Here is a 21,949-nt window from a genome sequence, read left to right as displayed (position 1 = left end):
ATGTAACAAGTGACGTGACCGTGTACATCCGTACAATGATGCAAATATGGCAGCGAGTTTTAAAACTAGCCAATACTTGGGTTTTGTTTCAGGGCTATTGAGGCCTCGTGGGTAAGAGGAACTGGACCGTGACATTTCATTATCAAGGTCGACCATTGGTGATGATTGAAAGGGGTTTATTGCGCAGCAGGAAGCTGTTGAACCACGGCAATGTAGAGACTCCTAATCTTGGATCAACAATTAAGGTCTACGTGCTCATCAAAGTCCGGAGTTGTTGACTACTGTAAACTCTGGTAATGACTAGCTTTGGATCACAAGTTCAGAGCAAAGCACGACTATATTATTGGGAAAAAGTTTTAGCTGGAAAGTAGCAATGGATTTGAAACCTGTCCAGGTTGTGTCAATTCCAAAGGGAAATCATAGACCTGAAGCCTTGTGGGCTGCCTAATCAATGGCTTTTTAGTTGCGTTGAAATAACATTCTGCTTTAAAAAAAATAATATGATTATTTTTTTCTATGAATCATCAGCGTGTACTAATGTTGTTATATATACAGTGTGCAGTATGCGACGATGTCCATGAGTGTGTCCATACTCCTTAATGCGTCTGATAAATTGTCCGTCATTGAAATTAAGATTTAACGCCACGCTCTGCTGCTTGTTCATCAAACGCATGCTCACGCGTGTCGGTTCAAAGCCACGTGAACATCCCATTGGCAGCTCTTCCAGCCACCATTGTCCTGCCATCGATTCCATACGCGTCCATAATAACCTCGGCTGGAGAAATGCACTCTGGCTGGACTTGGTGTTGTATTGCAGTTGTTCTTTTTCCAAAGTGCCTTTTTGTTGTTGTTGTTGTTGATCCACAGGCCTGCTTGAACCAGGAATGCCAGAAAGTGTCGGTGTTCGGTGTTCAGGCGTGTAACAACTACTGCGGCGGTCACGGGGTACGCTTTGCCTGCTAATGCCACTGATCCCCACGATTGTGCGATTATGGACCTCGCTCGTAGTAACAGCCTCGGCTCAGAGCGAGCACAGCTGGGGGCAAAGGCTCGCGAGGGCTGTAAGAGAACGCGTGAAAAGGGCACCAGCATGGGCCAAGCCCAGATTATTGTACGAGCGTATTGCTGATTTTTATTGGGGGTTACCGAGGCTGCTGTCGTGATGCCAGGTATTCGGTTTAAACCGCCGATTTTGTGCTGAGCTAGTACATCGCCGTGCACTTGTCATGCTGCGTAGTGTAATTAGGTTGAGACGCAGTCTTGCTGTGCGTGTGGTCTCTGTGCGTGCGCAAACAGCGGTGCACCAGTTGGTGCACTGCGCTACAAACGCAGTGACCCGAGTTGATTTCCTGCCAATGGCTAATGTCAATGGCGAGTGATATCTGAACTGGTCCTGCGTGTCTCCCTTAGGTTGACTCAGCCTTAAATGAGTTCCTGGTGCGGTGTGTCGACATCATTAATGGGGAGGCACGCCACCTTATTTCTAGATTTGAAGCTTTCGTGACTGCAAGGATCCATATTCTTAGGTTTTTTCGGTAAAGTCTACCTACGTGACTTTACCGAAAAAACCTAAGAATATGAATATAGGCACGCCACCTCTTCGTGCATCGTGTCAGCTTTAATAGGCACTCGTGAGCAGCACTTGCCCAACCAGTCTGTAAAATGCCATACTGGTATTGGCATTTGTTGACCGCACTGCACTAAGGTACTGGTGACTCAGGCGGAATTCCCTGGCCCGTGTGCATCGTTCGTAACTGGTGGTCTACACATGTCCTCTACCCCTTCCTCGGTGGACTTGGCCCAAAATGAGTGTCTGGTGTGGCATGTAAACATCCGCACTGGGGAGACAAAGGCAGCTACGTGCCGGCTCACTGCGTGGCTGCCGTTCTGCTTGTGTGGCTCCACACGCCTCTTAGTCGTTCTCTCTCTTGTAGAGTGAGCGAATATTGTGTTACAAGTTGACATTATTATTGTTATTAGTTAACACACCATCGCCTTGTGTACTGCGATAACCTAGAAACCTGTGTCCAGATTTTAAAAATATAATTTTCTAATCTTAATAACTTGAGTGTTTAAACACCTCGACTTCAATTATCAAACTGCAACAGCCCTCGCAGCAGTTGTACTATACATAGCCTTTAGTCAACATAATTTTATGGACAGGCTGGCCTCCTACACGATCATGTGGGATTTCTGCCTCGGCGCCACAAGCAACGAATGAGCCCCGCAGCCTGTGCCAGCTGCAGCAGGTGGACACGTTTGTCCTGAATGCGTCGATAACGTCGATGACGTGCGCTCTCACGGTGCGCTCGCTTACCTGGCTGCGCCCGCCTGCCTGTCATTGGCTAGGTTTGCAACAACAACAACAACTGCCACTGCGATGCTGGCTGGGCACCTCCCAACTGCTCCAGTCCAGGGAACGGGGGCAGCTTGGACGGTGGCTCTCCCTGGAGCCCCACTCCACCGAGTAAGCCTCGCCGCTCCGTTTGACCGCTTCACCGCTTGACCACTGCCGGCAACCGCCGCCGCCGCCGCCGTCGGAGCTGCTGCTTCTGCTTTCACCGCAGCGATTTCCCCTCTAGCTTTTTCGCCGAATTCTTTGCCGGCCCGGTACCATTGCTGTTGCCCTGTCCTTTTGTTTTTATCATGTTCTTTGTTTAGTTGTGCATACTCCTATCTATGTGTACTGGAGACGTTTTTTATTATTCTATTTTATCATTATTTTTGTTAATCTTTAGAAAAAAGATTATGAAGGCATTGACGGACCCTACAGTATTAACTATTCTGTATTGTTTATCCTTTCGGAATTATTTTATTCCTGTTGGTTTTATTGCTCAAACGTACTTGACTGTTGTGTGTTTTAAGAAGTGTGCTTTTAATGTTAAGTGAGTTAATATCGTTATCTTGCTTACAACCTGCGTTTAAAGTGATGCTTGCTCTGAAAATGTACTGCATCGTTCACCTTTTGAAGTGGGGTTTTTGGTTAACTCTTTTGAGACCGACCAAAAAGAAACTCGAGTGCATGTTTCCTTTGCAGGCCTTGCTGACATTTCATTGTTGTACCAGGGACTGCAGTGTTCCAGTGTGCCACAGACTGTTTGGTGAAATCAACACCAGGGTGATTGTCCGAAGATGGCATTTGTTGAATCTTTGGCCTAATCATCACATTGAGTTTGTTTTTGAGAATTATTATGAATGTGTTTTAAAACACAATACCACCTGGAATGGAATTGTGGCACTTCCTTTAATGGCTTGCATGTCGGGCCATATTGCCCATGTGCCAAGGCCACATATTTAACTTGTCGGTACCACCTCAGGTGATGTCACTTTATCTATCCCACTGTATTTATTTGGCCAACAGTAGTGAACTTTGTGTTAACCACTGTTAATGAGAGGATTATCACGTAAATAACTTTTTAATCGGTGCGGCTGAAGTTGTTTTACTATAGGTGGTACCGAGTTCTGCTTTGGCCCATGGACTAATATTTCGAAGGGAATCATGTACCATGTTTGTGCAATGTGACATCCTGGTTTCCTATAGTCATGATTTGTTTTTGTTTGCAGGTGGGCAGATGATTGTACATGAATGGATCACCCACCATCACTGCATGGTCCATTTTGACCACAAAACAAACTGATGTCTCACCCTGTCTATCCATCCTACACGACCTCTTTCATTCTGCAATTTGTATTGTGGCACCACCGTGCAATCACGTGTTTTCTTTCAGGTATTTGAACCATAAACAGTATTTCTTTATTGCGCGTCTGTGTATTTCGATGTTTCGCACATCATTCCAGGTCACTGCTGCGACATGAAGATTAATGCCGCAGCTTGGGCGACGTTTCAAGCAGACGTCTCTCGCATCTGAAAATTGACCAACACAAATCTGAAAAATATATTTTGGAAAAGAAACAGAGCACCATCCGTCATTATTTACTGCTGCATCGAATAAGTAGTTATTTTTTACAGCAAGCAATGGATGATTTTCATTGGGAGGCGGCCTGTGCTCCTTCACATCCTGCGCCCATCGCGGGTGCACATTTAACGCCACTCTTCTGTTTCACATCTCCTTGGCAGGCTACCCTCCGTTAAACCTCACATCAGTAGTGATTGAGAACAGCTCGTACGTGGGCTACCCGTCCACGAACCGCGCCACAACGCTAGACGAGAGCAGATCAGTGTCCGCAGTCGTTGGTGTCAATACGCCAGCCCACGGTAGCGGTCACGGTGAGGTCACATCCACCCGCATAACCGCAGACACGACGCCCGTAGTGAACATTTAGACGCACACCAGCAGCCCCCCCCCCCCCCCCCCGTGACCTCGTTGCCTGGTGGTAATGACGAAGGTACTCACGCACCGTTCCCAATGTGTTGCCACAGGCCCAAGGTTGACACCTGACCCCCTTAATTGTATCACTTGCCCATGGCTTGGGAGAGGCTTTCATCCAGCAGTGAATTGGTAATGGCTGATGATAATAATAACAATCTTTCTTTGTATGTATTCTTAGGTTTTTTTCGGTAAAGTCACGTAGGTAAATAATTAAAATTAATAAAAGTAAAATAAAATAAAAATCACGACGTTTCGGAGGCAACACAAGCTTCCGTCTTCAGGTGGAACCGTCACAGCACGATAGCTGTATCAAGTAAGAGAAATTCCAAGAAAACAGTCCTTGTATATATACTGAAGACGGAAGCTTGTGTTGCCTCCGAAACCTCGTGATTTTTTATTTTATTTTTATTTAACTTTTATGAATTAAATTTTTTTACCTACGTGACTTTACCGAAAAAAAACCTAAGAATATGAATCCTTGCAGTCACGAAAGCTTCAAATCTAGAATTTATTTGTATGGCCTGTGAAGAGCAATGAGGAGAGCTTGGGTTGTAAGTGATTTAGCCGATAAAATTGCTTTGGGAGTTGTTTAATTGTAACTACACCGCATTCAAAAATTATATTTGGGGCAGTGTGAAGTTTTATGGCCCCAGGATTAATAGCTGTGGTCGCAGTCACACATATGAGGAGGGTCTTTTATTTCCCACCTATGAATTTGGTGTCAGTATCGTCCGTGGGATGATTACGATTATGGGGTGGTGGTTTAGGCAGTGCCAGTTAATTCTACAGGGCTTGGTTTATATTTGTCAGCAAAGTGACCATTGGAACTAAAATCAAAACCATGAAGTTGGTCATATCACTGAAGTTGTTGCGAAGTGCTACTGTAAAATCGCACAGAAACACCTGCAGAAGCAACAGTAATATTACAGTAATTGTTTTAATTCATTCAATTTTCATGAGATGTAAAACAGAACATCCGCAAACATTTCCAGCTTTGTTCACATTAGCAATGCCATAACTGTAATTGCATATTAATTTAACGACTTCTTATCATTAAGCATGCACTGCATAATCGTTCAGTTGCCTAGTTGGCTGTCGAGAAGATGGCAATGCGTGCGCGCAGTAAATGCGCGCAGTGTGAGTGCGCACCCATTGGAGTGATTAGTAAAGTAAATAACTACAGGGGTGAACCATAGTGGCGCAGAGATTTATTGTGCGCTGTGCTATGAATTTGGTGGCCTTAGTTCAATTCATGGCCCAACCAACATCAGTGGCGAGTGCTATCTGAATCGGTCCTGGTTGCCCCCTTCGCCAAACCTGTGCTGACCAGTACAGTGCAGGATGGTAAAAACAAAACAAAACCCCGATGACCGATGCAGCGTGGGGAGGCTTTTGTCCACCCGTATTGCTGTGTAAGCACACGTTGCATCTCGTATGCAAACCGCTGAGATTTTCTTAACGTTCTTCGAAAATTGTTTTTTCAACAGTGACCAAAACTCCTAACCTACGGAGTGTACCAGGTACCCATGTGTGCATGCCGATGCTGCAATAATCTTTTTTATTAAAAGTGGGGGCTGATTTTTTTTACCCCCCATGTTTAATATGATTGTGGTGGTGGTGGATTGACCTTATGATGAAGTGTCGAATGTACCTTGATAAAAGGTCATCAAAAAAATCACATGGCATGATCTCCCTTCTCCAAAAACAAAAATCCCCGCGTAATGCCTTTTGTCCATAAATTCTCACAGCGGCGTTTTGTTAAAGGATTGGAAGCGCGTCGCAGAATCTTGGCTTTGTGGACTCTGTATTCGCGTGGGATTTTAATGCGCTAATGCTGCGCCGCACCGTCTTGCAGTTAGGTTTTGGAAGGAAGCCCTTTCTCATGTCAATGTGATGGAACTTTGATGGTGGTTGTGCATTGATCCATGGGCTCAGTGGAGTACCGTAACTAATGAAGGGCATGTGAGTGGTACTGTGGGGGGTTTGTGGGTGAGGGAGTACAGGCATGCCCATTATTACCTCCATCTGTTAGGAGGTTGGGTGGAGGGCGTTGCTCACAGGAAGTGGCTGAGTCCAGTGGCATTGGGTGATCAATGCCTCTCTCACCTATTGGCTACTTTCCAGTGTGTTTTTATTTGACTTCATTGGCCAGTAAGCCACTGTCCAATTGGCCAGCAGGATGCACGACCTGCCCTATATGACGCTCCGTCCCGCAGTTTTCAAACAAGGACCTACGACCGAGGTTCTGCAGAGCTTGAAATTAGTGTGGGCAAGCACAGTGGCTCTCGGAAGGACGTGGGGAAAAAACTCCACCACAGTTAAAGGAAGTTTACTGCAAGCTGTAAAAAGTAGTGCGTTTCCCAGGAGTCATTCTGTTTGAAATTGGTTTGCTCGAAGAAATGTGTTCTTTTGTAATTAGAGCTTGTTCTTTCAGGATCACCGCATTGTTGGTGCTCTTTCAACACACTTAAAATTAAACTGCCACGAATGATTCGCATTGCAATTTTTGTAGAAGGGGACCGCGTAATTGAGCCGCCTCCGCCGCCGTGCTTCCTCGCACCGTTCGCGTGACCCGAGCATCTTGCCGCAAAAGGGCACGTGGGAGCAAAAGGGCCGCGTGGGCGAATTGTTGCACCGCATCGGTTGAAAAACGTGGCGCCCACACACTGACCTCCTCTCTCCTCAGGAAGTCGAGATGTTCCCGACGACTCTGTGGACAGTAATAGTAATTCAGGTGACCCTCGTGGAATGCCCGTCCTGTTGCTCTGTTGATGATCACTTAATTTTTTTTCCCCAAATCCATTCTGAGCTTGCAATGGATTTTTCACATAGGGACAATGTGGCGTCTCTGTGTCTTACGAGCCGATGGTGGTGATGATGATGGTGATGATGATGTTCAATTGTTGTACGCCACAGGGCATCAAACTTGTACACGGCAACTGTAACAGAAAGCAATGAAGCAGATTATTATGGAAATGTTAATATTTAATTTTAACTTCTTGAAAAATTGCTATTTTGTTTTAGATATTGTAATTTACAGTCCATGTGCATTTCTCCGGTTTGATGTTGAGATCCTGTTTTAGTGGGAAACCTTTCAGCAGATTCTGGTTATCAGTTACAGTTCACACAGTTTGATGCCCTGGTACAATCTAATGATATGCTTTCCTCCTTCCATCTTCAAGGCACAATCACACACTGACGATTAGTTTCAATGTGATGCTTCTTCCTCCTTGCAGCAAATGTCAGAGTTGCTCAGAGAATGGGCAACACTCTTTGCTGCAAAGCAATGGCAGTCGAGCAGAACAGTGGCTGGATTAGACGGTGGTCTCTTTGGGTCAACTTTCACCTTGATGGCTAGTTGAAGATGAAAATGTGAGCCATGCTTCATCTCAAGAAGATTTCTTTTCTTGGCGTAGGTAAAGCCAGATAATTATTTTAGGCATTAGACCAAACGAAACATTGTCAGCATCCTTATCGCCAAACCCAGATGTAATGTAGAGTACGACAAAATAACAGTTTACAGAGGAAGATAGTTTTAAAATCAAGAGTGAAGTATTCATAGATATAGAGATTGTTTGTTTATTTAATTCTGTCACTCCTGAGTAAACTGGGAAAAAAATAACCTAATTTTATTGAAAGCTCAATTTCGAGGCCTTGGTCACATGTGTAGTGAGGCTATGGCTTCACTTGCAAGGCCTGTTGGCTTCTGGTGCTCGGGTCTGCAGCAATCACTGCTGCAGTCTATCAAGCGCTGTGAGCAGAGTGCCGTGCACCAGGGCTGGGGTTATCTGAGGCTGAGATTGAAAAACCGCTGTTCGTAACGGGAGGGGGTACCCCCGCCCGTCCATAGACTCAATATGGGTTTTTTTTTCTCATCGTGGAACAGATTATGGCTATTTTCTAGATGCATGGCCTGCTCTACGGTGAGACAATGGCATTGAATCTTCGGGGAGGATGTCCCCTTCTGAAGATTGATGGTTCTCAGTGCGGGCCTCAGCTTGTTACTCGTAATGGACAATTTAACTCTAGTGCCGCTTTCTCGGCTTGACGCTAAACCCGGGTGTCTCCCCGCGCGCCATAATTGAGTTGTCATCGTGGAAGGAACAGGTGCTTAGTCTTCACCTGAGTGCGCGTACAAATCAGCGTCGGAGATTTTATCTGAATTTGCATACCGGTGAGGAAGATTGTGTGGCTAAATGCTCGAGCTGTAGACAAATTTCATCGCAGCGTTGTTAGGGTGCGACAGACCCCTAGGATGCATGGCACCTCATTGGAATGCCCGTGCTGTGTGCGGCGAGTGAAATGCAGGGCAATTCAATATATATATACGTTTGCACGCTGCACACGGTCGCACTTGTACCGATGTGACCCCAAGGAATGTTTAAAAAAAATGGTACCAGTTAATCTTGTCCTTCCTCACGATATTGAAGACAGGACGTTCCGTAGGTGACTCTTCCACGCACGCGGTCCGCAGCTGTCGATGGCAAAGAAACAAATCTTTTTTTTGTTTTAATTTCTAGACAAAATGTTAATGTCTGTATTCATGTGCTAATTGTGTGACTGTTCATAGCTGATGCCATTGTCCCTTGTGCGTTACCGGTGCAGTATTGATCTGCATCCGCGAATTTCTCTTTGGCCGCTTCCACACTTTATGTCACAAATTTCCTCTGCTGCTCTTTCTACTCTGGTTTTCTGCGACTTTGTCGCTCTAAAACGTGTTCCGCTTTCTTGCCTGGGTGGTGAAATCCGTGGCGTATGGGTCAACGTTTCTTTTGTAAGGCTAATGTGGAAAATATTCACCTGCCACATGCCTTCCCAGTGGTGCTCTGTTATTTTGTCCAACTTGCATGGTCACATATTGTTATGATCTTTTCTTAATGAGACATTTTTATGCGCATATAAAAGTCTCTTTTTTAAAAGTATCTAATGCGTACCTCTAAAAAGAGTTCCGAAAGAAAATGATCATAATTATTTGTAAAATTTAGTGTGGGATTTAGTCCACTGCACAATAATCCCAGTGGTTCCACTGCGATTCATTTGACCACGCTCACCAGTGACCATTGGTATTCTGAACGTGGCCTGGGGTTTTTCCTCGGCCAGTTTGGTATAAAATTCGAATGCATGGTGCAGTTTGTGGAAGTCGACACCGGGGGTAGATATCAAACGAGAAGTCTGGTGTTGGCCCCCATCACCGCGTCCTGCGCTATGTTTTTGGTAGGTGCTCGCTAACGGCAATGGCGCCACAACTGTCCATTGCAGCATTATCCGGATGCTTGTGATCAAGTATAGATTTTTAAATTCATGTCAAATTTCACAATGTTATCACTTAGTAGTAATGTTGAGGCACTCAGGCGTTTTTGCCGTGGCACACGTTGTTGCGTGCAGTGCACTTATGACCAAATCGTCAGCCAGAAGACACCCAATATCAGATCTCGAAAGCTAACCAGACAATGATCCTGGATGGTGCTTGTATAAGCGAACACCATGCATAGAACAGGTGTTGTAAGCTGCTGCTGAACTATATTGTTGGCAGAGGACAGGGCAATAAAATGCATAGTTGTACTATACTTTGCAGGAACGTCTATGATCCCCACCTTCACCAACCCGCACTGACCGGCGTGGTTAAGCATGGCCAAATAACGCTAATGACCGACGTGGTTTGGGGAAGCCTTCATCCAGCAGCGGATTGACAAAAGTGCCGTGCATGTACGTGTGCAATTAAGAGCGCAGGAAATGCCGTGTGCGGTCGTTGCATGCTTGCGATTGGCCTTTGTTAGTCACACAGGGGGCACCGCGGCCGTGAGGCGAGCGCTGAGAACAGCGGTTGTTTGACCTGCTGTATCACGTTTCTAGGTAGCAACGCCGGCAAGGTGGCCCTGCTGGTGATCTTCCTCTTGGTGGTGCCTCTCCTTGCCTGCGGAGTGGTGCTGTGCTACTGTTACCGGGAGGCACTCAAAAAGTCCTGGCAGAGTGGCCGTAAGCCGCGCGCTCAGACGTACAGGTGAGTGCGGCTAACTTTGGCCGGGCGGTCCCAGGGAGTAAGTATCAACTCGGTGGTAGCACAGAACGACCTGGAGGCAGTACGTGTGTATGTTGAACTTCTTTAGCACTGTACGTAGCCAATTGGAGGTGCAGGGGAAGGACAACAAACTAAACAGAAAAAGCAGTAAAAAAAGTTTTCACTTCAGATTTAAAAGTGCACAGCTCCAGTGGTTTCCTAATATCGGAAGGAAGAGCATTCCAGACGGCCGCAGAAGCGCATCTGAAAGGGTGCGATGCAGTGACCGTCTTTGTTCGATGGTTAGCCAAAAGCCGCTGCTGCTGCGAGGATGAGCGGATTTTGCGTGATGGGTTATTTTCCTTGACGGTCAGAAAGGTATCGTGGTTAATTTGTGGCAAGCACTTTTGCAAGGAGGGCACACGCGTTCCAACCATTGTGTAGACCAAGGGCTTGAAGACGAATAAGAAATGAGACGTTGCAAAATGTACTGTGTCCCGCACACAAATCTTGGGACAGATTTTAAATTGACTTGGCTATATTTGCACTTTTTCTTTACTCAAATTGCGTAGATTTGTTTCCATTGAGTTTTCTCAGCTGCGTGTAAAATGTAATATCTCGACATTGTCTTTCGTCTCACTCTCTGTGGACTTTACCACGCTGCTATGTGCTAATAGTAGGCATGTAACGATGCAACGATTTGTCTGATTTAAAATGAATTTTTCTGCTTGCGGTAGATGCATCGGATTTAGTGCGTGATAATTATTCATGATCTATGAAAATCATGCAGGTTGTGTTATTGTACATTGCGGCTAAGCGAATGAAACTGCACAAACGGGTTAAACCAAAAAGATTAAAACATTACAACATTGTGTTCATAAAATGAGCAGCAACCCAGAATCATGGCCATTGATTCGAATCGCAGGGATGGTTTAATGATGTGCGTTATAAATATGGTTTGTTTTTCTCCGGTGACGATGGTGATTGTGATGAAATAGGTTGAGGTGCATTTATTTTTTCCTCAGCTTTGTTTGCATCGTATATTGTGGCGTGACACCGTGCATATCGCCTGCCCCAGTGAGACCCGGGCTCATTTCCAACCCCGTTCAGTCATATTTACAGCATGTCCCCGTTTACTTTGTACAACCACATAGCTTGCACCTTGTGTTTTTAAGTTCAGGTTCAATTCCACGTGGACAACTGTGGATTTTCAACCCCACAGACACTACAGACTTACCTGTGAAATAGATGCAGTCACTTTTAGATGTTTTATAATTATGAATTGCATCACATAGCAATCAGTGAGTCTTTAATTCAGCATGGATTTAGACCTGCAGTACGTTGAAAGCTCCATAGGAATTTTATAATCATCTGGCAAAAAGGAAAAGCATGCACTAAACTCAATCCCATTATTGTTCATGTGTGCATGGCACGTACAATACGCTAGCGTCTGCCACCGTCTGCCACTGGTTGCAATCGTAAATTTGAAATGAGACTTTGTCATGACTACTGTAAGATCATGTTCGGTTTACTTTCAAGTGTCAAATGGGAATGTATGAGTACAGGGCTAAGCCAGGGTCATGTGGGTTATTAGAAGCGCTATTTTGTGCATGATGCTTGTCATGTGCGCTTTTGATGGCCTAGATAAGTGACGTGTGTCTGTGTCCTTGTGTGTTCCTTTGCTTGGTTTTAGCGATTGTGCCAGGGACAGTCATGAGGTACAGAAAATGACAGATTTGGAGGCCCAGGAGTTGGAAGGGTAATAGTGTCTCTTGGTGGTGGGGCTTGGGACAGCTTCCATTTTGCCTGAATACTGGAATGCCAAATCACTAGAACGAACAGTGCCTTAAAAATCCATTCAATTTGGCTCAATCGCTGCAGTGCGTCTGCAAATACTGTGAACATTGTGACGGTGTTAATTAAAAATGTGGTAATGAGCCATTTACACGTTTCATCAAATCTAAGCTCTATAGCACACCATCATTGTGGGAATTTCCCCTTTGTCTCCGTTATCTCGAGCTGAATTGCAATGTAACAAATTTAAATAATATTACCCGTCCAAAATGGAAGCTGGCTGGGCATTGTCGTGTTTAACCGTTGTGTGTCCACATACGTCCTAAGTGTAGGCGCAATGTTTTTTTTTTAAATTTTAGAGCGGCAGGCTTCATTGTCAATGCATTGTGAGTGGCATGGCTTACGGGGGTACGCGGAGCAAGGGATTCTTGATTGTCTTGCGCTTCCAAAACCCGAGTCCAATGCTTTTCATACTCAATCACTGTGGCGATCGCCACCCTCTGGATGTTCCAATTGATTGTTGCAGCGTTTGTCTTGAGCCGGTATCCTGTACACCTTGGCGGTTTTTTGTTTTTGTTGTAAAAGGAGCTTTTGGGTTCTCGTGTTCAATGAAAAAAATGTGCAGCATCGATCGATGGCTACCGCTTGGCCATGCCTGGATGTTTCCGCTGAGTTTGGATGTGTCGTTTTACAGGGACAGCGAGGCTGGGAATGGAGGGGATGCTGGACATGGCGGCAGGGTTCAGCAAACCGAGTTGCACACGGCACGGCCTGCACTGGTAAGACGAATGTGCCCCCTAGCATTGTTGTTACCAGTGGCAAAAGCAACTATAATGGTTCGGTGGTGGCTGTGGCTCATAGGGACAGAGCACTGGAGCTGGCATTAAAATCCTGGGTTCAAATCTGCATAGCCATCCGTCATAAAACTGGGTTCCTGAGTGTAGCCAGCTGATGGTCTCAGCCTGGTTACTGGATTGCATATAAAAACAACCCACGCCATGTCAATTTGGTTTTTAAATCTGGTTTTGCACTTCATCGCTCTGAGAATGTAAAATATCACATTTGCCGCGATGTGTTTTCGAGCGCGCTCCTAAAAACTTGGATTGAAATGATCACAGAATTAATAATGTACATTTGTAAGGTGCATTTCATCCGTAGTTTCCGTGTATGGAAAGCAGAAAATAAACAGATCCGGGCAGGGTAAATGGGCTGAACTGGGATGGGGGGGGGGGGGGTAAAGGCCAAGTTTAAGAGGTGAGTTTTCAAGACAGACTTTAATCGCTCTAATACTTTAATAGCTTGAACGATTCCCGATTGTTCTGTGGTATCACCTTCCACGAGCCGTTCCCTAATATGAGGTAGGGGTACTGCTCTGCAGGGGCTCCAAATGGATACTTTGACTCTGAACGTAATGCAGGTAGCACATTTGGAACACCATTCGGTTGCTAGGCTCCGTGGAGGGCAGAACAGCAGAATGAATAGTTGTACTTTATGCTTCGCTCGTGTGTGCTCCCCATCTTCACCCACCCGCCCTGGCCAGCATGATGTAGTATTGTCAAGTAACCCCCCTTTGATCCATATAGGCATGGGGAGGACCTCATCGAGCAGTCGAATGACACACGGCTGTCTCACACACACAGACCGTGTACAATGTGCCCTCTTAACAGTCCCCCTTGTGAGATGCTTATAGCCAATTCGCTCGTGTGTCAGGCACGAGTCACATCTCTGACTGCCCTTGCCCCAGTGGAGCTGCACCTCCCACCTCCTCCATGTGTTGTGCTGGTGACCTGGACAATGCTCTCCGTTTTTTTTTTTCTCCGCCAGTCCCCGACGAGGCCAAAACCCCCGACGAAGCCACTGCCTAGCGGAGGTCACGATCAGAACTCGACGACCAATGAGGTGCGCTGCTCGCCGACCTTCGTCCGCACTGTCACCGGATGCATGGTGTTGCCAGGCCGATTGCTCGCCACCTTTAATAGTACTACAGCAGAGGGTGCTGTTGTTACGTCGAGGTCGAGCGTGGCTGGGTGTCGTGCTCGCGTAGAATGACTCGGGGAGCAACACAAGTAGCCGCTAGTAGTTCAGTCACAACAAACTTACCGAATTCATCGTGAATTTTGGTTTGTAACAGATATAATACTAATATTTGTGCTTGTACACCACTGTAAATGCATTCCCTTTTTAATTTAAATGAAGGGATCGCAATTATAAATGGGCTTTATTTAATGATAGACACGTGGCAAGCAAAACTGTAAAAAACTAGGAGTAGTGTTTTGTGTTATGTGAAAATTCCATTATGATTGAACAATACCGCTGCCTAAATTGTCACCTGTACATGATGACCTTACCTTCTCCCTCACCTGCTAAACTAATACCGGGTCTCTGTGACATTAGGCTAGCAAAGTCAAGTGTTTTCCTTGATGTTGTTTTATTTACATCACGTCAATATCAAGTTTCCAGATTAAATTAGTCAAATGCCATTCGGAACTCTCACAAAAGGAACTGTATGACTTCATACTCAATGTTAGACGATATACCTCTGGAAAGTTACATCGCAGAACTACTTATGAGATATCTATATCAGTGTTTGTTCCATGGCAAAAATAAAATTTGCAATAACATTTCAGCCACAATAAGTTAATTATTTTTTATGGGACATGTTTGTGTAATGATTTATGACCCAGCAGTGCTGGCTCGGTAACTTTGACCCACCCAAATCCCTTTGTAAACAAATTTAAAAATTGTGGGAAAATCTGCACCCATTTCTCCTCATGGCAGCCACCGTATAAACCACCGCCACCACAGAAACCGCTGCCTTCGAACCCGGCGAGGCGTCCCGTGATGCTGTCACAAACCAAGATCCCTTCGGGGCCATCCTACGTGGCCCAGCCTGTCGTAGAGGTCACGCCCAGCAGGTGGGTGGCCACACTGTTGCATGATGACGCAGCCCAGTCAACAAAATGCTGTCACCTTGTGGACACTGACATATACATACGTATGTATGTTGAACTTCTTTCACACCGTACGTAGTCAACCGTGCTAATCAGAGATGCAGGGTACATGTACAGGCTTCCCAACACAAGTTTGAAGCTTTGTTAAGTAATCTTTTTTTTAGTCCACATGTTTATCCAGTAGCCTCACTTGGATCTCGAGACTCTTTTTCCAGAAGGGTCTTGATAGGTTTTTGCAGGGGGGGGGGGGGGTGACGTTGCTGTGTGTTTTGCCAAATGAGTGATTTAATTTAGGGGGGAGCTTCGTTACAAATTCTTAAATCAAGAGTCCTCATCTCATAGATCAAGGTGTTTGTTTAACCTGGTGGACTCACCAAGAGATGAGGCTCTTGAAGGTGCTTTCAAATCATGACCCACCAAGTGATATTTGCTTGTTGAGATGTGAAGAGGAAAAGATTTGTGAGATGAAAGTGAGATAAACAAGAGAGAGATGAGATACCTGGAGACAAGAGATACAGATTTGCGGTCACGTACGGCACGATGCTGTGTGACGTCATAATGTTTGTACACGTCACATATGATATTCCGTGGCTTGCCAGTACACTCTAATTTTATGATGTTGCTCACCAAAATATTGAGTTGATGAGCCCTGTTGTAATCCTAAACAAGATGAGGGCTACAATGGCTATTTCACGTTTTGGGTCACAACTGCTTTTGATCGTCACCACAATTGATAACGATTTCCTGTTGGGCAAACTGGTGAAGGTGGGCACAAGAAATTGTGGCCAGAACACAAACGAGTGACGAGATATGTGCGGCCCTGAGGCAATGGTGGAAATTTCACATTTCTCAGATGGGGGTCCCATGTGCTCTGTTGAAAAATCACTTGAATTCCAAACAAATTATCCTAATTTGATCTACCCTGGGGAATGGTGGGCTCAGTTGACCCCAACTAGGATTTCAAACTCGCAACGTTCCAATTGTGAGTTAGGCTCACTGATACATCCCCCGTGCCAGATTTATTTTTCACAAAGTTTCCACTTTTGTTTTAGTACTCGTTATTTGTGTGTGTCTAACTGCAGCAAAGTAGCACTTACCACTGTGCAGGGTATGAATGAGTGTCTCCAGGTGTTAAATAAAATGTTGAGAAAAAAAGTGTGTCGCCACATGATATTGAGATGTTATTGTATTCCATCAGCCTTTGAACCTTGGACTGATTTTGGCTGTCGGAGACTCATCAGCAGAATCGGGCCTGTGAAACGAATGTTGCTAGAGGCAGACGTGTATCCGTTTATTACTAGCCATAAATGTAATGAGGGATTTATTTATCTTTGAATATTATCTGATTTGCAGCTAGACTGGAATAGCTACGTGACTTGTAGCCACATATATTAGTGAGCATTATACTGGCTGTGGTGTACCGCTGAAATTAAGCCCTCGCTTTCATCGTCAAGCACTGCCCATATTTTTAAATCCGTTATATTAGGTTCACTTGCTTGCTGGCTTGCGCGCTTACGACCGTGCAAATCTTTCGGTCGTTTTTTAACCCACTTGCCGTGATCCAATCGAGCTGACATTTTGCACACAGACTTGTTATGCGTGACAATTTATTTTCGTGGAAATTTTTTTCAAAAATGTTCCACTTTTTAGGGAATTTTTTTTTTCATATGTAATTTAAAATACCAATGTGATCAAAATGAAACTCTTACTCAAGAAAAACAGAAATGAATAATAAAATGAAACCGATGCCACGCATATAAAGGATTTATAGTGAAAAACTTTGTTTTTACGGGTTAATTTTTTTCCTCCCAAGTGTTGCTGTTCACCAGAAGAATAGTGCCCCCTGCTGCAACAACATGGTTTTTCATGTGATTTCCCATACGAAGACAGAATTTTCCAGGCCCAATGCTCCTTTTGTTTTTTGGGGGGTAGGTTTCATGATGTTCGAGATACAATTTCTACATGCAAACTTCTTTGATGCTCTTAGATGTATTTTTTTTTCAAATGCTTACTATGCGCCATCTTTAAGTTCTGTTCACTTGAAATATTTTCCTAATTTATTTAAAATGTGTTTATGTTATGTTCTTGTAGGCATGTAAATATGCATGTATCCACTCCCAGAGATGTTATCAGTTGTGACAACTTTGGGTCATTCAATTCAATAACTTCTCGTCTTGTTCTTGCTGACTCATTTGGTATTGCTTCTCGTTTGTACAGTTTGGCCCTCAACTTTTTTTTAATATAAATGTAGCATGAGTACATCATTTTAATAAATCGTAAATAATCGTTTCTCTGCACGACTGGTTATAGATGTGTGTATGTAAGAATAATCAATTAATTGATTAATAGTCACATATTTAGTTTAATGCTAATTACTTTTACTATTCTGTTTACCCCATAATGCCTCGCTGAGTTGTAGGAGAGTTCTGCTTCGGATGTTCAGCCAGTTCATTTTTAAGTATATTTATATGTTGGAGGATACCGAAATGCCTGGGGAGAACCTACACATCCATGAAGAGATTACCCAAACACCACATAGAAAGGTCCATGATAATGTAGGCCCATCCATATCAACATATTTCGCATAAGGTCTGGAGCCGGTGGCACATTGGGTTCATGGACTGCGTTACAAACTTGTCAACCCGAATTCAATTCCCGGCCAAGGCCAATATTAGTGGCGACTAATTTCTTAACCGGTCATGGGCCTCCCCCTAAATTCACTACCCTACTCTGAACTGTGTAGTGAAGTACGGTCACGTGACCTCCATTAGCAACATGGCGTGGGGAGGCTTTCATCCAGCAGTGGATCGACAAAGGACTAGACATTATGTTTCACATGGTGCTTGAGTTGAAAATATGTTTTGTTCTATGTGCCATTGTGTGTTTTCAGACCACCACCTCCCGCACCCAAGAGCAAGCCCTCCTCCAATGTCAGGGCCTGAGCCTCTTGGAAATATTGCTGAGCGAGTCACACCTGACAGGGCTTGAGACCAAGAAAATAGCTCCACGTTCGGTAATGATAAGCAACAGTCCGGGCCAAAGCAAAGATGTGAAAATGACACTCGGTGCTGCTGTATGCTGCGGTTTCGCAACTTATATCGGACACAACCAGCAAGATACAAACAGATGGCACCCTGGCATCATAACACGCGTCAATTATAAGAGCACAAATCCACTGTTGCTGCGTGATTTACAAAACTGACGAAATGCCGATTTAAGTTTGAGAACTTCTTTGGGTTTGCTGGTTCTGGATGTAAATATCTTTTCCAGTTTGAGGCAAATGTATATCACTGAGCAATGTGCTCAGAGTAGACCAGCAAATTGCTACAAATCCAGTTTATTTAGTAAAATCACAAATTTAAGTTTTCTTGCTAAAAATACCTTGCTAATTAACAAAAAAGTCCAATCATTTGTATGTCATCACCTTGATATGATTTGACAAAAGCATTAGATGCTGTGAGGTATAATCATAATGCCATATCTTTCTCCAGGAAGGATAAATATATGGTATTACTGATTCTCAAAATGTATTATCAGGTGGGTTCTGCATTGGAATGTTTATCCAGCCCGTTTAAGGAATCTGTTGAATCTGGGAGGAAACTGGAATACCCAGAGAAAATCCAAACTTATGAGATGCAAACACACAAAGGTCAGCACAGAACGGATCCATGAACAGTACTTATATCTCCTTGACCACGTTAGAACTCGGTGGGTTTAAGTTTTCCAAACCTCTCCATGATCCACTAACCCTAGTCTCCAACACACTGGATCACAGGCACGCACCACTATGTCCTGGTTGAGTTCGTTGTTGTATATGTTGCATTTTAAAACAAGTTACAATTAAGGCAGTGGAAATGTTGTCACAATTGGCATGTACATTTCTAATTACATATTTACGAGAAATTGTTTATTCTTAAAGTGTTTACTTAGTCACTGTAACAAAATTCGTGGACTATGGCCACACTTTCTCAAGTAATAATAGTACATATTAAATGTTGATTTACTGCCTATTAAATTGACATTTGGTAGAGTTTAATAGTAACAATTGTTTTTAAAAAAATTATATCATTGTGGAATTGTGATTGAGCTGCAGTCCAACAATTACAATGATCCTTTTAACCACCCAGACGATTTGGCCGTATGCGCACATTTATTAAGTGAATGTGTAAATGAAATATTTCTGTGGGTTACAAACTGCGAAAATGCCTTTCTCAAAATGTCGTAAAGATTTGTATGGCTTTTGTTAACTGACTTATGCACTCCGTGACCATAATTATAGTTTGACATTACATACCTACGAGCAACTTGAGACGTTTTTCAATGTTAGTGGTGTTCCTCTGTGACTAAATTAAATGTCTTAAATAATATATTCTATAAGAAAGGGCTTTTTAGAAATACTTGACATATTTTCCTTTTATTATATTTTATTAATCTAGTATATACTGTAGTTGAATTGTAATTAAAAAGAATTATGGGTAAGTGGTTGTGTATAGTTTGTATAAATCTGTTATCACTTTGTTGTACAATTCCATCTTTTTTTTATAATAAAATCGTGAGAATTATGACAAATGACATTCTGCCAGAACGTACAATGACACGTCGTATATATTATCCTCATAAGCATAAAGCCTCTCCACGGAGGCCAAATGACAAAGGGTTATGGTGTGGTAGCGGTTCATATCTTCTAAATATAACTGCCATTATATTTCGAAAAAAAAGTGTGGCAGTGTGATAAAAATGTGTTTTCTGAAAGTCATTATGGGGGATATTACTGTACCGCTCTCTTGCATGAGTTTAGTGCAATACATATATCAAAAAATCAATTTCATGCTATGAAGATTTCTGTTGATGTTCTCTGTTAAATGTGTTATGGTTTGCGCGTAATTAAGTTGTATGACTCCTTGTACAGATTTATTGTTGGTATGTTCTACGTTTGTCTTTTTAAAACGGATTAAATTTTTCAGGATTACTGCATCAGCAGTTTGTCTTACGCCTGAGGAAAAAATGTTGCCGTACATTGAACTCTTGTACGTTTCAAAGAGTGTTTCTGAATGGCTGAAAAGGAGGTTCATGCCAAATGAATGTGCAACTGGATGGGTTTACTCTAGGATTCGCTGCTTTTTAAAAATTGGTTTTACATTTACGTAGATATTTGGTGATATAATCCACCTGGAATAATGAAAATAAAGAGTATCTGATCTGTGTATGGTATTGACTCGCTCGCTTTGTGGCTCTACTTGTATGGAGCACCAACCAACATCATCATCATTGTCAGCTTCCATGATAAATCCACTGTTGGATGAAGGCCTGCTGAAGTCATCGCTATTGCTTCTGTGATGTAATAAACCACCTACGACTTGCACACGGGCTGATTTCATCAACTCCATCTCTTTGATGGACAGGCCCTCGGATATGTTAAATTCTTTTGGCGTCACTCCAATTACTATTCTTCTCCAGTAATGTGCCTTGCCCAAGCCCACTACTTTCATGGGAAATTTTAATAATGTATATAACTTTCATATGTTCTCGAATCCATGTGTTTCTCTCAATGTTATTCCAATTTCCATTCACGTACCACCCAACGCATGACTATCCTGCAGGGTCAACATATGTGCTCATCAGTGGCGTTACGTTGGTGCCCAGTCAACCTTTGCTCTGCCATTCTTGTTCGTTGCCTTGTCTGGCACTCACTTTGCCCAGCCATCTGTCATGTCGACTTCCTGTCCCTGGTCATGTCTTTGCGTGAAAGCTCCATGTTTCCTATGTGACCGTCTGCCTCTATATAAAATAAGTATGCCCACTGTTTCTGTACTCATTTAAACGCAGCAAAAATACTAATTGTATGACTTGATGTATATTTTGTGAGCGTAAAAATCGATTTCTTGTGTCAGTTGATGCATTGTCACATGCCAAATAGGTAGTAATTAAACCAAGTGGGTGCACATACATGTTGCTTGCTTGACGGGCAAGCTGTCATGCTGCATCATTGTAGGAGCCGTATATATTCAATACATCTCAAAGTATTACATATCAAGGATCACATCCTTCACAGATGGGATCAGATCACGAATTTTATGTACTGTGTTGAATCAAACCTGGATCTTGTGTTTGCTCATGATTTTGGAAATCTTTTTGGTAACCCCTGCTATGTATGGCAAGGTGATGGTTTTGATTGGGTCCTCAGATGGTTCTTTCCCAACGGTTGGGGTGATAGCTTTACGGATTGTGTAGTCCGCATATCCATTCATCTTGAGAGCTTGGTGTACGTGTTCTATTTCACTGGCTAGGTGGTGATGGTCGGAAATACAACGGGCTCTATGGTGTAGAGTTTTGATGAGGAATTATTCTGGGCTGGATGGTGGTGGGAGTCAGGGTTTAGATAAGCATCCATATGCGTGGCTTTCCTGTAGACAGTGTCCCATTGAGCCATCTGGTTTCTTTTCTATTAAAACATCCAAGAATGGTAACATTCCATCCTTTTCCACCTCCATGATCTCTTAATTGGTTGACCGTGTAAGTCAATCCCAAGCTTCTGCTGTGGGTCTAGTTGCCAACTCTGAAGCTATTCAGGGAGATTTGTTTTATGTTCTTAAAATATCGCCTTAAAATCTCCCGGATTGCTTTCAATAGTTACCGGGAGGTCGATGCCAATTCTGGTAAAGACTCCTGGGCCAATCTGGGAAGGTTGGCAACCAGAGCTGTAGATAGAGCCCTGTCTGGGCCCGGTGGCAATCGCGTACCGTGCGTTTCTTGGTGACGATCTGGTGTTCTGCTGGACAGAATTCGCAAGTTTAGCCGGGACAACAACAAAAATCATAATTTGAAAGCGAGACACATGTCATTGTCCACATTGGAAACTGGGACTGCTTTTATGG

The 21,949-nt window shown here is 43.7% G+C and overlaps 1 protein-coding gene across 3 annotated transcripts in view; it reads left to right on the top strand.

Moving 5' to 3' along the window:
- Positions 1-20,278, top strand: part of LOC133345603 (disintegrin and metalloproteinase domain-containing protein 12-like) — a 68,178-nt gene extending 47,900 nt beyond the window's left edge. The window contains exons 17-27 of one of the 3 annotated variants that reach the window (XM_061556520.1): positions 868-945; positions 2,350-2,467; positions 4,079-4,228; positions 5,819-5,851; positions 7,018-7,065; positions 10,185-10,332; positions 12,023-12,088; positions 12,818-12,902; positions 13,948-14,022; positions 14,902-15,038; positions 17,965-20,278. In XM_061556520.1, coding sequence (XP_061412504.1) covers positions 868-945; positions 2,350-2,467; positions 4,079-4,228; positions 5,819-5,851; positions 7,018-7,065; positions 10,185-10,332; positions 12,023-12,088; positions 12,818-12,902; positions 13,948-14,022; positions 14,902-15,038; positions 17,965-18,016 — 990 coding nt within the window. In that variant the 3' untranslated portion in view covers positions 18,017-20,278. The remainder of the gene's footprint in view (positions 1-867; positions 946-2,349; positions 2,468-4,078; positions 4,229-5,818; positions 5,852-7,017; positions 7,066-10,184; positions 10,333-12,022; positions 12,089-12,817; positions 12,903-13,947; positions 14,023-14,901; positions 15,039-17,964) is intronic. The other 2 variants (XM_061556518.1, XM_061556519.1) reach the window with 2 other exon arrangements.
- The last annotated feature ends 1,671 nt before the right edge of the window (positions 20,279-21,949 follow it).

Source organism: Lethenteron reissneri, chromosome 22 (genome assembly GCF_015708825.2).
Source record: "Lethenteron reissneri isolate LAM-NWPU_2019-01 chromosome 22, ASM1570882v1, whole genome shotgun sequence".
NCBI lineage: Eukaryota > Metazoa > Chordata > Hyperoartia > Petromyzontiformes > Petromyzontidae > Lethenteron > Lethenteron reissneri.
Note: the sequence above shows the minus strand (reverse complement) of the source record. Positions and strands in the feature narration are given on the sequence as shown.